This window comes from Asparagus officinalis, chromosome 5, assembly GCF_001876935.1.
Source record: "Asparagus officinalis chromosome 5, Aspof.V1, whole genome shotgun sequence".
NCBI classification, from domain to species: domain Eukaryota; kingdom Viridiplantae; phylum Streptophyta; class Magnoliopsida; order Asparagales; family Asparagaceae; genus Asparagus; species Asparagus officinalis.
Window position 1 is genome coordinate 115,445,901 of NC_033798.1, and position 15,469 is coordinate 115,461,369.

General features: G+C 34.4%; 2 protein-coding genes across 2 annotated transcripts in view; both read left to right on the forward strand.

Annotated features, from left to right (window-relative positions):
• Window positions 4,144-12,879, forward strand: LOC109840813 (RWD domain-containing protein 1). The gene is made up of 11 exons (XM_020409589.1): window positions 4,144-4,300; window positions 4,380-4,445; window positions 4,530-4,597; window positions 6,521-6,554; window positions 8,947-9,016; window positions 9,234-9,291; window positions 9,901-10,026; window positions 11,984-12,075; window positions 12,164-12,248; window positions 12,348-12,423; window positions 12,573-12,879. The coding sequence occupies exons 1-11, from the start codon at window positions 4,294-4,296 to the stop codon at window positions 12,623-12,625; spliced, it is 735 nt and encodes a 244-aa protein (XP_020265178.1). The 5' UTR covers window positions 4,144-4,293; the 3' UTR covers window positions 12,626-12,879.
• The window catches only part of LOC109840815 (DEAD-box ATP-dependent RNA helicase 56-like), a 6,441-nt gene continuing 5,624 nt past the window's right edge, over window positions 14,653-15,469 (forward strand). The window contains 5 exon segments of the mRNA XM_020409591.1: window positions 14,653-14,703; window positions 14,787-14,839; window positions 14,931-15,047; window positions 15,440-15,465; window positions 15,468-15,469. The exon segment at window positions 15,468-15,469 is cut by the window's right edge and continues 61 nt beyond it. Coding sequence (XP_020265180.1) covers window positions 14,932-15,047; window positions 15,440-15,465; window positions 15,468-15,469 — 144 coding nt within the window. The 5' untranslated portion in view covers window positions 14,653-14,703; window positions 14,787-14,839; window position 14,931.

Here is a 15,469-nt window from a genome sequence, read left to right on the forward strand (position 1 = left end):
TTTGTAGTCCATGACATACATTATATAGATGGATAATAAGAAGACTAAAGGACATGGGCTAATGATATAGATGGATAATAAGAAGACTAAAGGACATGGGCTAATGAAGAGTCATCTAATTAATTGTCCATATTCAAGTAATGTCCACATTCATCTTATCTTCTGTCATCTAATTAATTGTCCATATTCAAGTAATGTCCACATTCATCTTATCTTCTAGATTTCAACAATTATCGGTTTGTTATAAGGTTAGATAAATTTGCTTGATAGCACCTTCTCCCGTGCAAATATAAGGTAACAGAGTAAGGTTCGGTTTGGCCTTGTTCTTTTTAAGTTGTTCTTTTTAAAAAATAAGCAACGAGAATTGCCCTCGGCCAAAATATTTTTAGCATGCTTATTGAAACTGTTTTTGATTTTACTGAGGTGTTTTGAGAAGCAATTAGGATACTTATAAAAGTAATTTCTGCTTTTTTAAATTTATATATCATAGTACCTTATATCTTTTAACAATGATCATTAAATACGGTTTTGCCAAACACGTTAACTACTTTTTAATTAGTTTTTGATATTTAATGACCAAACAACTATTTTCAATGACTTACGTAAGTTTATTTTATAAGCTGTTTTTATAAGTTTATTTTATAAGCTCGAGCAATGCCCAACTGGCCTAAGTCCTGCGATTTTTTTCATGTCATATTTGCATCTAAACTTTATAGCCTTTTACCTTTTGTTAGATTCACTAAGAGTCTAAGAGGCTTATACTAATTAAATATTTCAAAATAGAACTAAGATAATTTTAACATTAGATTAAAGAAACACTAAGAATAAACAAAGTTTTAAATTCGGCATGCCAGCATTAGATGATAATGTTTTGGATTAATGTTCTTGCACTTTCAGCCAAGTTTAAATTCAAGATTTATAAGGGGTTGTTTGGATGCCTTTAGCAAACTAGAGTATTTATGACACAAAATAGAAAGTGGTTATCCACCTCATCACTTTCCATTCGAGTGTTAATATCGTTTGGTTAGGAATCTTTATGAATCCTAAAATAATAGTATTACATTGTTTGGATATTATAATATAAACTAGAGTATTTATGACACAAAATGAAAAGTGGTTATCCACCTCACCACTTTCTACAAGGTTTTGATTTTTTTATTATTTTTTGGACACATGTATGACATTGTGTCAGCTTTCCAACAAAATCACTTCTAATTTTGGCGATTTTGCTTTCGGTGACACCTCATCAAAAGGTGTAAGCTTTTCATGTAAAAGAAAATTTAAACAAACAATGTAAAGTGATGAAAGCTGACATTGGAACCAACTTTTTTACACTTTCCATCCTTTTACATGGTAAAAACATACAACCAAAAAGCCTCTAAATGTCGCAAGAAACAAATGAGGGTGTATAATTTGAATATTTTTATAAAAATATTGACGTACATATGTAGAGTTGAACACACACACTAACTATACAAATCATATATATTTATATATATATATATATATATATATATATATATATATATATATATATATATATAATATATATATATATATATAATAATATATATATGAGAAAAACAGAAGAACGCTTGTATCATTTTTTCATTGAATTTGGTAGTGAGATGATCAGATCTGACCCCTACATCACGTATTGAAGATAGAGCCTCAATCATTATTCACCTACTCCAAAAAAAAGGCTTCATCTTCGAGACGTGATGTAGAGAGCAGATTTGGCCACCTCACTACCAAGTTCAATGAAAGAACTTTTGGTACCAAGGTTCTCCATATTTCTCTATATATATGAGAAATATGGAGAACATTGTTACCAAATTCTTTTATTAAACTTGGTAGTGAGGTGGCCAAACCTCACCCCTACATCATGCCTCGAAGATGGAGCCCCTTTTTTAAAGCAGGTAGTGAGGTGACCAAATCTCAACCTTACATCACGTCTTGAAGAGAAAGTCTCCATCACTATTTACCTACTCTAAAAAAGAGGCTCTATCTTCGAGGCATGATGTAGGGGTGAGGTTTGGCCACCTCACTACAAAATTATATGAAGAATTTTGGTACCGAAGGTTCTCCATCTCTCTCTCTCTCTCTCTCTCTCTCTCATATATATATATATATATTATATATATATATATTATAATATATATATAATATATAATAATATATATATATATATAATATATATATATATATATATATATATATGATAATGTTTATCTAAGGTGACACTTTAGATTCCCACCTAAGGACGCGGTCTAAAATCATATCATTCCCTAAATTTTTTTTGCGATCCGCTCCGTTGAACTTGATCTACACGTTCTTAAACGACCAAACATAATAATTTTGGGGTGAATCTGTCGTGTTTTGACCATTCGTTGAACGTGCAAAAAGTTCTATTCGTTCGAACTGTTAAAATTGCGGTGAGTGGTGAAGGGTCAAAACACGACGGGTTCACCCAAAATTGGTGTGTTTGGGTCTAAGAACGGGTAGATCAAGTACAACGGAGCGGATTGTAAAAAAAAGGGAATAATGTGATTTTAGACCGCGTCTTAGGTGGGAATCTAAGGTGTCACCTTAAAAAAACATTTCCATATATTATATATATATATATATATATATAATATAATATATATATATATATATAATATATATATATATATATATATTGTTGGAAATTTATCAAATAATTAAGATTATAGCATAAAATTAAACCCAAAATAAAATCTTTTAGATCAGAAAAAACAGGCCTGACGGGAGCAGTCGTGTAATCACTGTTCTAGAAGATTGAGGACCCGCCTATCGCTCTGGCGCAGTTGATCCTCTCCCCCTAGCGGTAAAAGCCCCCGGAAGCGGCCGACCTCTGAACTCGGGCGAGAGTAGCAGAGCTTCTGCTCAGACGAAGATGGTTGCCCAAATAAACCGTAGCAAATCAGAAAAGAGGCTTTGGAAGAAAAGAGAGAAGAAATATTATTGTTGTTGTATTTTTCCACTTGCTCTTCGGCTGTTTATATAGTGTTGGGAAAGAACCGTTACAAATCAAATAATGAATACAAGATTTGAAAACGTTCGACCGTTACCCAAAATCCCGCAGCCGTTATGCACACAAAAAACGTGCAAAATAAAAAACAGAAGAACAAAAAACGTGAGCGTGTGCGGTGTGGCGCACGCGTGCGTGCGGCGTGGCGAGGCGTGCGCGCGCGTGTGTTGTGCAAAGCCCAAATATAAAGCCCCAAAACACTATTCAAAGCCCAAAATGAGATGAAACAATATAAACCTCTTGGACTTCCTTTCATTTTCCAATGTGGGACTATTCACAAAGGCAAAATTGCCTTTTTATGAGCTAAACATCCAACAGTCCCCCCCAAAAGGCAATATTGACTGAAAATAAAAATCAATAGATAAATCAATAAATCACAAGAAAATAGGTTGGGCAAGTATGTATGAACTGAAGTTTTTTATATTGACATTTTGGTACTTCTGCTATGAACCACTGGAATAATATTTCGAGACACTCACATGTTAATTTTCAAACTTTTAGTCTTTAGCGTTTGTTGAATTTACCGTTAAATATTTTTCTAAGATTAATTTACTATTAAAGACATGCAAATTTATGTGAAATTTTCATAGATAGGACTAGGATAGATTTGGCAATAAATTAAACAAATATTAAAGGTAAATTGTTCTACAACTAGACTATGAGCATCACACTAGATATTTCGGAGGAATATTTTGACGTTTCCACTATAGAAGGTACCAAATATAAGTGTAAAAAGACTTAAGTACATATTAGGGCCACAAAGAAACAGATGGTGATGTAATTGCTAATTAGGAAAAACTATAATGTAGTTAAGCCCAACATTCATCTCTAGTAAGCCTCTTAACTATTTTATTAGCACTTACGTTCTAGATTCATGAGGCAGAGGGGGTTGTTCGCAATTTATTTGGACAAACAACCTGTCCAGTGTTGATAAGTTTCAATAATAAAGAGTTGGGGCCGGTATCTGTTACCGATATACACCTGAGGGGTTATCTGCAATTTATTCTCAAAATCATATGATAGAAAAATGCAAATAGCGTAATTTTGAGGGGTTGTTCTACAATTTAGCCGGTTAGATTTCCTGACCACAGTTCTATTAGGTCTGTCGCCTCCGAAGGGTTCGACCTCTCTCCAACAACCAGCAGCGAGCATCGCTCCCCCTAAACCCGAAACAAATTACAAAAGTAAGAGGGGGGAAAAACTGCAATCTTTCAATTCAAAGCCCTAGAATTCAAGCAAAGATGTCAGGTAACCAGTCGAATCTAAACCCTAACTCTAGATTGCTTATCCAAATTCATCCTCTTTCCTACTCTAATCGCTGTTGCAGATCACGCACAAGAGCAGGAGATGGAGATCGAAGCACTGCAAGCAATTTTGATGGATGATATCGAAGGTAGTATATTGGTTTTGGTGCAATTCTTTTAGCATGCTGTCAGTCAGAGTAATTCTAATTTTATTTTGAATAATTTGTCAACAGAGATCGAATCTAGTGATAGCGGGCTTGGTACAAAGAATCGCTGCTTCCAGATTACTCTATCGCCTCAAGTAAGAACGTTGATTTTAGTTTGAATATTTAAAAAGAAAGTAACTTGCAGTTAAGAATGATGAAAGGAGGACTTTTTTTTTAATTTGATATACATGGAAGACCTTCAGAGTTTAAATTTTCAGTCAGTTGAAACTGTTGACATTTGATATCATCAAGTGAAGATGGGAGTTATTCATACGGCTTATAGATGGTTTGTTTTATGCAATCAGTTTAATTCTTCCTAGGAAGGGAAATTTCAAGGAATTATCATATAAAGTTTTTTAACTTTTTAGACTGTTTATAATCATGACCATAACATGTGAAAGGTGTTTATCAGCCAAAAAAGATTAAAAAAAGGTGAACCAACATGGCGGGCATCCGTTTTGGATGTATAGATCCTACTACTGTCGTCTGATCCTTTTGATGAGTATTTATCGAGCTTACAGTGTACACCAAAAGTAGATATATAACCTATAATGAAATATTATAAGAAGATGTCTCAAAGATTGTCCTGAGGATAGATTTGTGCCTCAAAAGGATAACATGCCCAGCTACCAACTAGCTCGTTGATGTTATCGTGTGACCTGTCATCTTGGGCAATTCATGAAGTAGACGACTACCAGTTAGTTCCTTTTGTTTTGTTCTTCTGCAACTAAGGAGAGTTTTGATCATCAATAGTAGGAGTCACTATATCTAGTTAGTCAGGAACAAGCATCTCTCAAGGATCATGTTTCAGCTTGTCTTCTATTAGCCCTTAAATGTTCTGACTTCTAAGAAAAGATATATATGTTTCCTTCTCAATGGTGTTTTCGCAGGCAATTGGCACTAGTAGATCATTTGTTTTATTTAATTCACACTAGATCCTTATAGGTTATGACCATGCAGAAGCAGAAAAAGAAAGAGAAATAAGTGGTAGGTGCTAGTGTACAAGAGTCTGGCTGGATTTTGGTGTTGGTGATTTTGTTCTACGTTCCTAAAGTGTATTTAATGGTTACTTTGGAGTTCCTTTTTGCCATGTTAGCTGACATTTTCGAACGGTTTTATTTTCATGAATAACTTTTCGCAATTTTTTCTCTTACTTACATTTATCCTTTGGTCATATTTATTCTACAACATCAAGTGTAGTTTTATTCCAATAAGAGATTGAAAAGCCACTTCCTCTCTAATTCTCTCTGATTTGGATGATAGATGCGTGGAACACCAAAAAATAAAATAGCTCTCCAAAGAGGAAACATTTTTTTACCCATGACATGGACACATGGACTTAGCCTGCACCAGATCAGATATATTATAGTGTGATTCTGACTCTATTAGTTTTAGTCTTAGGATCCAGGCCAAAGTTGAATCTTGTAAATAATTTTTTTTTCTCCAATTCTTTTTAAATACAAGTATGTTAGTGAAATATATAATTTGTGTTTATTTACTTCTAAACCCTGTGGGATTCAGATGTCTGAACCAGCTGTATGCAAATAAGAAAAATGGTTGGGGATCAGCTTCATAGGTTATTTCGTACTTCAGTCAGAAAGATATTTAACTTGACTGCATAGAGTAAATGCAGAAGATAAAACTTGCATGCAATTTGAAAATGAAATCTTGCTGGTTTTGTTATCTAGTTTGTATTGCTGCTCATCCCTGAACATTTGGAGGCTAGAAGATGGTGGTGCATAACTTTGCTTATACTTGTGGATGAATGCCATTCTTTGTTAGTTCACATTAGTAATTGGCTCTAAGCAAACTGTTTTGCATCTAGTGTCTCCTTTTTTCTCAAAAAGCATGTGGTTGTTCCTATGTTCATTGGTTTATGGGAAACCCATTTTCTCGTGGTAATTTACAACTTTAACTTGTTAATGTTACTCGATATAATTGCATTTTTAACAACAAATTGATTTGTGCTGTTTTTTTCTTTATCCTAGTATATTGAATTTATTTTATCTATGGAACAGGATGACGATGTGGATGAGGCAAACTATACTCCAGGTCCTTTAATTAACCCCATTATGTTTTATTGCACATTTTTTGCTGTTAAAATTCATCTAGCTTAATTATGATATAGACCTACTTTTGTAATAATGGTGCGGGTGTATTGTGTTAAAACTCATCTTATTAAAAAATGAGCATCTAATTAAATGATATTCTTGTCCATTTTTAGCCACATGTCTCGCTTCGACTTAGTATGTTGTATCTCTTTTCTCCCATTGCTGCTTTCTCACTATCATGACAATATGTCGATTCCTAATCCCAATCCTGGAAACTTTCATCCCCTCCACTCTCCACTACCTGTATCCACCTATCATCGTGTTCCTCCTATCATCACTCATCTTTTCTTTTTTATCACCTTAATTGGAGTAAAAATAAGTAGTAACAATGGCAGAGAGGAAGAAGCGGGGGTAATTGTTATTAAGTAGGTAGTTGGTGGATTGCATTAGAAAACAGCAGCAGATAAGAGGGCAATGACCATAGTAAGTGGGAGAAGATTGATGGCGCGGGTGAAGTTGAGTAAAAAGGAGGGCAGACCAGCAGACTGTGGTGACTGGTGGGAGTAGAAGATAAAGAGGGATGACCTAAGGAGAGGCACCTCTTCTGTTACGCCTCGTTTGGTATGCGAGAATGGTGTCAAGTGAGAATGGAAAGAAGCTAGGAATGGAATGGAATAGATGTGGGAATGAAATACACATTCTCATTCTCATGTTTGGACGCGTTTAGATAATGAAACGAGAATGACAATCCTATTCTTATTCTCACGTTTGGTATCATTTGTTCACAAGTGAGAATAAAATTTAGTTTTCTAATAATTCCCTTACCAAAACACAAATTTTTAAAAAAAATTAAAAATATTTTAAAAATGACAATACTTTATTTTTTTAGAAAAATAAGTTTCATAGAAATGATATTTTTTCCTTAGAGAAATAAATTTTCATGTAATAATTATATTTTGGCACACCGTTTCGGTAACAATTTCGGACTTTTGGCTTACAAATTGAAAAATAATTTTCATAGAAATTATTTTTAATTATAAATAATTATAATTTTACTTTTCTAACTTCTAGTGCTACATGTCTATTATTTGTACGAGCAGCTAATGTTACTAACTTCATAGTGCATTAGTGAAGAGAAGAATGCCTTATAAGAGATATTTCATATAATTGGGCACTCTTCACAACATCTCCTGATAAAAGAAATTTTGAGATTTCATGTTCGGGGGGGAAAATAAAGGGAAAAAGTGCAATTTATCATCCATATGTCAAAATTAATATAAACGATAGTATCTATAGTTTAAAATTTTATATGCATAAACTATCACATTCGACAAATTATTAGAAATATCCAAATTCTAATCAAAATATCCATAAAATAGTACGAGCAAAATAATTGGACAACCATCAAAGTATCAAAATATTAAGTTTTGAAATTACAAAATGATAAACTAGTTTGTCACTCCAAAGTATATCTAGTTTATTAAAAGATATTGGAACTAAGGCAAGGTCCACGTTAATATACTTCTTAGGAACGAATGAACAATATCAGAGATTTATTAAACAATAATATCACAATATATTGGAACTATGACAAGGTCACTGATATAAATTTACTTAGGAATGATGTTTGTATATTGGAACTGGGCAAGTTATATTCATGCTTATGTTTATTTATATATTTGTACTAGTAGCTTAAGATAAGTTATTTTTTTATAAAAATAATTTTCATATGGGAATTTATATCTATTTGTATCTTTTAAGGAGGGTATAATTGGAATTTATTTGATTATTTTTATTCCCACTTAAGTGGGAATATCAATTCCTTGTTAAATGGTTGGGAATGACAATTCCTACATAAAGTGGGAATTGATAAGAAGTGAGAATTTCTATTCTAACATCTAAAAATACATCGTGTTTGGTACGTGGGAAAAAAGAGTTAGAATTGCATTCCATTCTCACTCATTCCCGCATACCAAACGAGCCCTTAGAGAAACCTAGGGGAGGCAGAAAAACTTCAACTTTGTGGAGAGTGATCGGTGGAAAATGAAAGAGATAATGGAGATAGTAAAGTAAAAGGGAAATAGCACCCAACAATATCCGGAATTTAAATACACATATTATAAACCAATTGTTAGTGTCTCTATATGCGTTTTAACTGCAAAATCTTGAGAGGAGTCTCAGTCACATATGTACATGTGTATACAATCTTGAGCGGAGTCTCAGTCACATATGTATGTGTATACAAAATAACTGAGCACTCAAAAGTAGGATTGAAGATGGAGGGTTTTTTTGTTCTCACTTGGGAAACTCCACGTACTTGCATTTATATGATACTACTAACGCTGTCCTGTTTATATTGGAACTGGAGGATGAAATCAATTTTTATTTTACAGTTCAATTAGCTCTAATATTCTCACACACGGAAAAATATCCAGATGAACCCCCTCTTCTGAATGTTAAAAGGTACGCTCTTGACTCTTTCTTATCTTTAGAATTCGAATATTTTTTTTGTATTGATGATGATCCCTAATGTTTCTTGTACTGATGATCCCTACGTGTTATTAACTCTGTTTACCTTCTTCTATTCTATTTCCTTATTTCAGCAAGTATCATGCTGTGATGTTACGATAAATGGTCATTAACTGTTGTACCCTCTTCATAATGCTATCTCTTTGTGCAGTATACGTGGAATAAAACCTGATGATCTTCAAGTGCTAAAAGAAAATCTTGAACAAGAGGTACATGTTTATGTCAATTATTTCTCTGTCTCTATTTGATGTCTATTTGCGGAATTCATCATTGTTCTTTTATTTTGTATTATGATGACATAATCATTATTTATAAGAAATCAGTGAGCAGGAAACTTGCATGTTGTCCTTGTTCCTGACTTCAGGCTAAGTTATGCAACTAGATAAGAACCTAACCATGGCGCCACCAAGCTATCCTTTTAGCAACCTTTTCTAGATGATGAACTCTACATTACCTTCTTAATCACGTGTGATGCTCTAAAAACACATATTACGCCACTAATTCTCATGTGTGTTGCATGATATGTCATACTGAGTGATTTATGTTAAGTCTCATTCTATTTTATTTTTGCGACTATATGGGAAGTTACCCTTTGAAATAGTAATACTGATGGCATCAAATCTAACCCCAGCCAAAAAGTCACCATTTCTTGGTTTGACATAATATAGCATCCTAGGCTAAAGCCTAAAAGATTCTAGACCCTACAAGCTTTACATATTTGTGACTCCATAGTGATGGCGACAGCCTTATTATCCCAATCCTTTGTTTGGCAATGTGAGCCCTTTTGCCCATTCAACCCTAACATTTACCTTTCGCAGGCATCTGATAATCTTGGAATGGCGATGATTTACACACTTGTTACATCAGCCCAAGAGTGGTTGAGTGAAAAATATGGCCATGAGGAAGAAGCTGAGTTAGAGGAAACTGATACTGCAAAAGAAGATGTATGGCCCTTTGTTCCGCTTTTTTTTCCCTTTCTTTTTTACTTCCTACTTCGTGGTGATCTATGTTCTGAGTTAGAAGGTCTGCTTTTGTTTGATATTTTCTGTTCTCTTACTGTACTCTTAGTTTGATATTCTTGGTTCTCTTATTGTGATATTTTGGGTTCTCTTACTGCAGTGTTAGCTGCTGATACCATACGTCAGAAATGTGGTCGTTATGCTCTACTTGCTTGTTTCAATATAGAGGGTGTTTTTTTTCCTTTTTGTGTGTGTGTGGTGGTGGTTGTTTCTCGCGGGGGGTGGGGTGGTGGATCATGTTTTGCCAAACTAGCTTTTAAACTAGTTTTTTCATATCTAACTATTTGGTAAATTCCAATGAGCAAGCTTATAAGTCCAATTAAAAGGGTTCCCCAGCTTTTGTAGAACTAACTTATAGCTGGCATAAATAAGCTACGTAGGTTTGACCTATCCATACAACTTTTATAAATTTATTATCATAAGAAGCCAAAAGCTATCTAAAGCTCGAGTAGCTCATAAGCTTCTACAAAATGCCCCTCTCAAACACCTTCGTGATATTAATACTAGCTATTGTTTTCTTCTCATTTTCTTCATTATGTCTCTTTCTGTGAGTGCCCCCTATTTTTGTTTTTTTTTCCTTTTTTGGGGTGTGTCGTTTGGGTTTTTTTTTGCGGGGGCTGGGAAAGGGAGGGCGGGTGTTGTGGAGTAATTTCAAGGCTAATCTTAGTAGATTTACTAAGTTTCAACTGGCTGATCATCAGAACGCCTTTCATAGCCAATTAAGCTGTGTTAGAGGAAACTGAGTGGTTTCTTCTTTTATACTTTAATTTTCAACATTTGACCAAGGAATACAAATGTCAGCTTAATTTGTTACATGGGCGGTTCCTTCTGAATCCTGATGATCAACTAGCAGCACATGCACATTTCAGCACACTTTTATAGTGAGATATACGCTTTTGCCCTTCACCTTTTAGTTATAGAACTTGTTACTATCTTGTGATAGGGAATTTATTGTTTGCTATCCTTCTTGGTAATGTAGTTCCATAGTTATGTAGTATGCAGTGCGTAGCGGGTCATGGTATGAATTTGGGTATGCAGTTCGTCACTTAGAAAATTTGGATTCGAGGGGGTAGCGTGCTTCGGTGCACAAGTTCAGTATATGATACATTATTATTTTTTTGGGTGTGCTTACTATTTTCCAAAGTGTATATTAGAAAACTCGAAACTAGAAAGCTAATTATGCATTTTAATATGTTTTCATGCAGAATACTCAAGTGCTTCTTTTTTATGGAGTTTGTTCTCTTTTATTTAGACTGTCCCCTACATTTCCAAGGTGTTTCTTTTTTTCTTTTACTTTTTTTAGACTTCGTTTTTCTTTGGTCTGGATTTCTTTTCACATAGTTTGTGTGGTATGATGGTTCCATTTCATGTTTTATTAACAAACATATTTAGTTACAATGAAGTCATTGACTCGTATATTCCATTATGCGTCTTCCTTCACTCGATTGCATACATTGCATTGCATCGCATCTTGGGCATGTGCACTGAAAGGTACTTTGCGCTTTACATACATGAAAATAGTACGCCAATTTTGGGGAACTAATTCGTGTGCCGGAGGTAACCAGTTCACAAATATACTGGGAATCGCTTTGCAGGACATTTTTTCCTTTTTTGGGGGGATTTTTTTTTGGGGGGTGGGGTGGGGTTTCTTCTCTTTGATGGTATTGTTATTATTCTTTGCTGTGTAATTTTTTTCCTTTAAGCTACATACATCGATCGTTAAGGCGACGGCTAATCTGTTTCCCTTGGGAGAATGCTTTCATTATTTTGTGTCACATATTCTGATTCATATACCCTTGGAAGTTATTTACGTCGAGTTCTGAGAAAGATTAGTGTCACATATTTTGCTTCATGCTTAACGTGTTGTGGTCATACTTTCCAGATAATTATTCCACATGGAGAAGCAGTTACAGTAGAAAGCTTTCTTGCTTGGAGAGAACGATTTGAAGCCGAATTAGCACTAGAGCGAGCCAAGTAAATATTGCAGGGTTTTTTTTTTCTTTCTCTACAAATTCTTAGCATCCTTTGCAGAACTGAAAACTAACAGCAGCTGATTTGTCAGGCTAATGCCAGAATCGGCGCTTAGTGCACCAAAGGAGAAGAAGCTTACAGGAAGGCAATGGTTTGAGAGTGGAAGAGCTTCAGCGGTATCTTTCTTTCTTTTTTCCTCCTCCTCTCCCCCGAAATTGATTGATAAAAAGACTGTAGTATCTCTCAATCATGTGACCGTTTTCTTTTTCTTCCAGAAAGGTGCTACTGCTGTCAACGAAGAGTCTGAGGAAGAGGACGACGAGGATATTGATTTTGATGATGACTTTGAAGGTGGTGTCTTCGATTTACTGATTTTATCATATATAATTGAGTGATCATATATCATGAATCAGAGTAAATGCGTTAGGATTAAGCCTCTGATATATCTCACTAACTCGGATATCTCATATATGGATTTTTCTCTTCGAGTGATATTGCAGATGATGAAGAAGAAGATATGCTGGAACATTATTTGGCAGAGAAGTCATCCTGACCAAAAAAAAGGAGCTAGAAATTTAACATTGAATCAAAGCCTGAATGCGTCTATATTCTAGTGCATTATGCACCCAGGATTAGTTAGTGTTGCCGCATGGTGTATCAAGGAGTTGTTAAGGTTAGCCAGTTCATTTAAGAAGGTTCCATACAGTGCCAATGTAATCATAAAGCATAGTCTAATGACCATAAGTTGTATGAGGACTAGTATATTCTTGGCTTTAATTTTGAGATTTTGATCAATTTGGTTGAGCATACGTGTGCCTGTTAGCTGCGAGGGTTTTGATCTCCAAAGTGCTTGTTAAATTTGCATGGAAAGGGATATTGGTTATCAGAATAAATGTTCACAATATTGATTTAACTATTGAAAAGTCCTTGACATGTGTTTTGTTTTCTATTTCTGCCCAATTTTATTCTGGTTTCCTGTTCGATGTTCTCTCATCGGTAACCACACTTCATGAAATTTTCAGATATATTTACTGATATTGTACTCAGTTTTTAATAACATACAAAATTTTCAGATATATTTACTGATTTTGTACTCAGTTTTTAATAATATATAAAATTTTGTGTTTTTAATAATACACAAAGTTTTGTGAGGTTTGCTCTCAACATTTTTCATCTGTAAACATCCTACTCTCCCCTGCTTCAATAATCTGCAAAGTTTTGCTCAAACATTTTTCGTCTTTAAACGTCCTACTCATAGAGTGCGTTATTTGTATTAGCAAAGTGCGCGCTCGCATGAAAGTGAACTTAGGGTATGTTTGGCAACTGAGTGAAAATTAGCCAAACTTGATTTTGAAACTGGTTCATGTGAGAAATCTTTAGTCTAGTTTTTTGCACTAAAAAAACAACCTATAATTGAACCAAGTTCAACTCTGACCCAATTTATAAAGTTGTCAACCAGACCCTTACAAGAGTAAAAATGAATTCGCTTATAAGTGGCTTTTGGCATCTATTCTATTTAAAACACTTAAGAAGTAAAATGGTTTTAAAAAAAAAGGTCCAAGTCAGATTTAATCAACATTTCACTTTTCTTATAAAAGTTGGATCACCTGAGAGAGTAATTTGGGGATCACTGTTAATTTAAAAATTTACTTTGGAAATATACTACGAAAGCTCTATATTATTTTAAGTAAAAAAATATTATCGTTATAATCTTTTTTCCCTCCCTTCACGTATTTTTTGAACAAAAGAATATATTTAACTTTCTTACCCATACTATCAAAAAATAAAAATAAAAATAATCCCTTTCATGCTTTTAGATCCACTTTCGAGTTGTTATGCAATGTATCTAACTTGCATACTAATGTGACACTTTCATTTACACTTTATTTTTCTAGTTTCAAGTATATTTTGAACAAAACAAGATATTTAACTTGCATACTCATACTAATGTGACAATTTCACGCTCGTAAACAATGTCTTTTCACACTTTTAGATTCACTTTGCGACGTATCTAACTTGCATTCTAATATGACACTTTCATTCATGTCTGTCAACAAATGCACTTCACACCTTTAGATTAGCTTGTGATTTGTCAAATACTCCAAAACTAAAATAATTGGAACCCTCCCAATCTTTTTTGTTAAGTTTCAATTAGTCTACATTATAAAACGAAGTCATTATTTAGTTTGCCCAATTAATGCCCTGGGTTTTATATGGATTACCAAATTTGAAATTCGATGGATGAAGATACGTGTGCATATGTCTACGAGGTAAAATTTCTATCTATTAACCATTATTAACTGACTTTCCCCCCAAAAATATCTACGACACAATTATTGATATTAACATTTGCACAAAGTGACAACATCCAGCACGTGACATCTGAGCCGCCGAAGACTACCATAAGAATTGACGGAAATACCCATACGAACCACGATACTCTGAACACTACGATTCCGGAGAGCCTCGAGGGCTAATACCGTCAATAAAAAATTGAACGGTGGATACTAAGCGATAGCCGACTCTTGTCTCGAACCCAAATCCTAACTCTATAAATTGCCCTCTACCGAAATGGTTCTTACCCCTCTCGAAACCCTAGGTGTAGCGATTTTGCGCCTCTAGAAACCCTAGGTTCTTTCTTCTGACCTCGAGTTCTCTTTAATCCACCGATAGAACCCAAAGAACCCTAGTTTTATCTTTAATTTTCTTTGCAGAAGCCTCGAAACCCTAACTCAGCAACCCTAATCTCTAGCCTTCGAACTCAAAGGTGAGCGACCCTCGATTCTCTTCAAAATTCGGCTTTGTTTTTGAATTTTCTTTAGATTTGTGACTGAATCGCGGAGTTTTTGGGTGATTAGAATGGGCGAAGCAAGGGATAACGATGCTTACGAGGAGGAGCTCCTTGATTACGACGAGGAAGAAGACAAGGCCCTTGATTCAGTTGGGGCCAAGGCTAATGGTGAAGCGGCAAAGAAGTAAGATTTCCGATTCTTTATCACCTTCTAGTTTACTTGTATTGCTTGTTATCTACTTTAATTCTACGGATCTAGCCTATTTCTATTCATTTGGACACGTTTTTAATTTACAGATTTATTAGGTTTGGTTAAAAAAAGATTTTCTTTATTAGTTCTTGAGTCATCTAACACTGCCTTTGATTAATTTTAATTTTTACCTGTTGAATGATATACAAAATTTTCTGCGTCTATTGGTTGGTTTTGTCAGAAAGTGTCATGCCAGTGCGGTTTATTATAACTCACAAATATATTTATCAGAGAAACTTCATTTATCACATAAATTGTTTTTGCAGTTATATAATTTGGTTGTTGAAAAAGCTTATAACTTACTGTCAACATGTTGTGTTATGCAGGGGATATGTCGGGATCCACAGCTCGGGCTT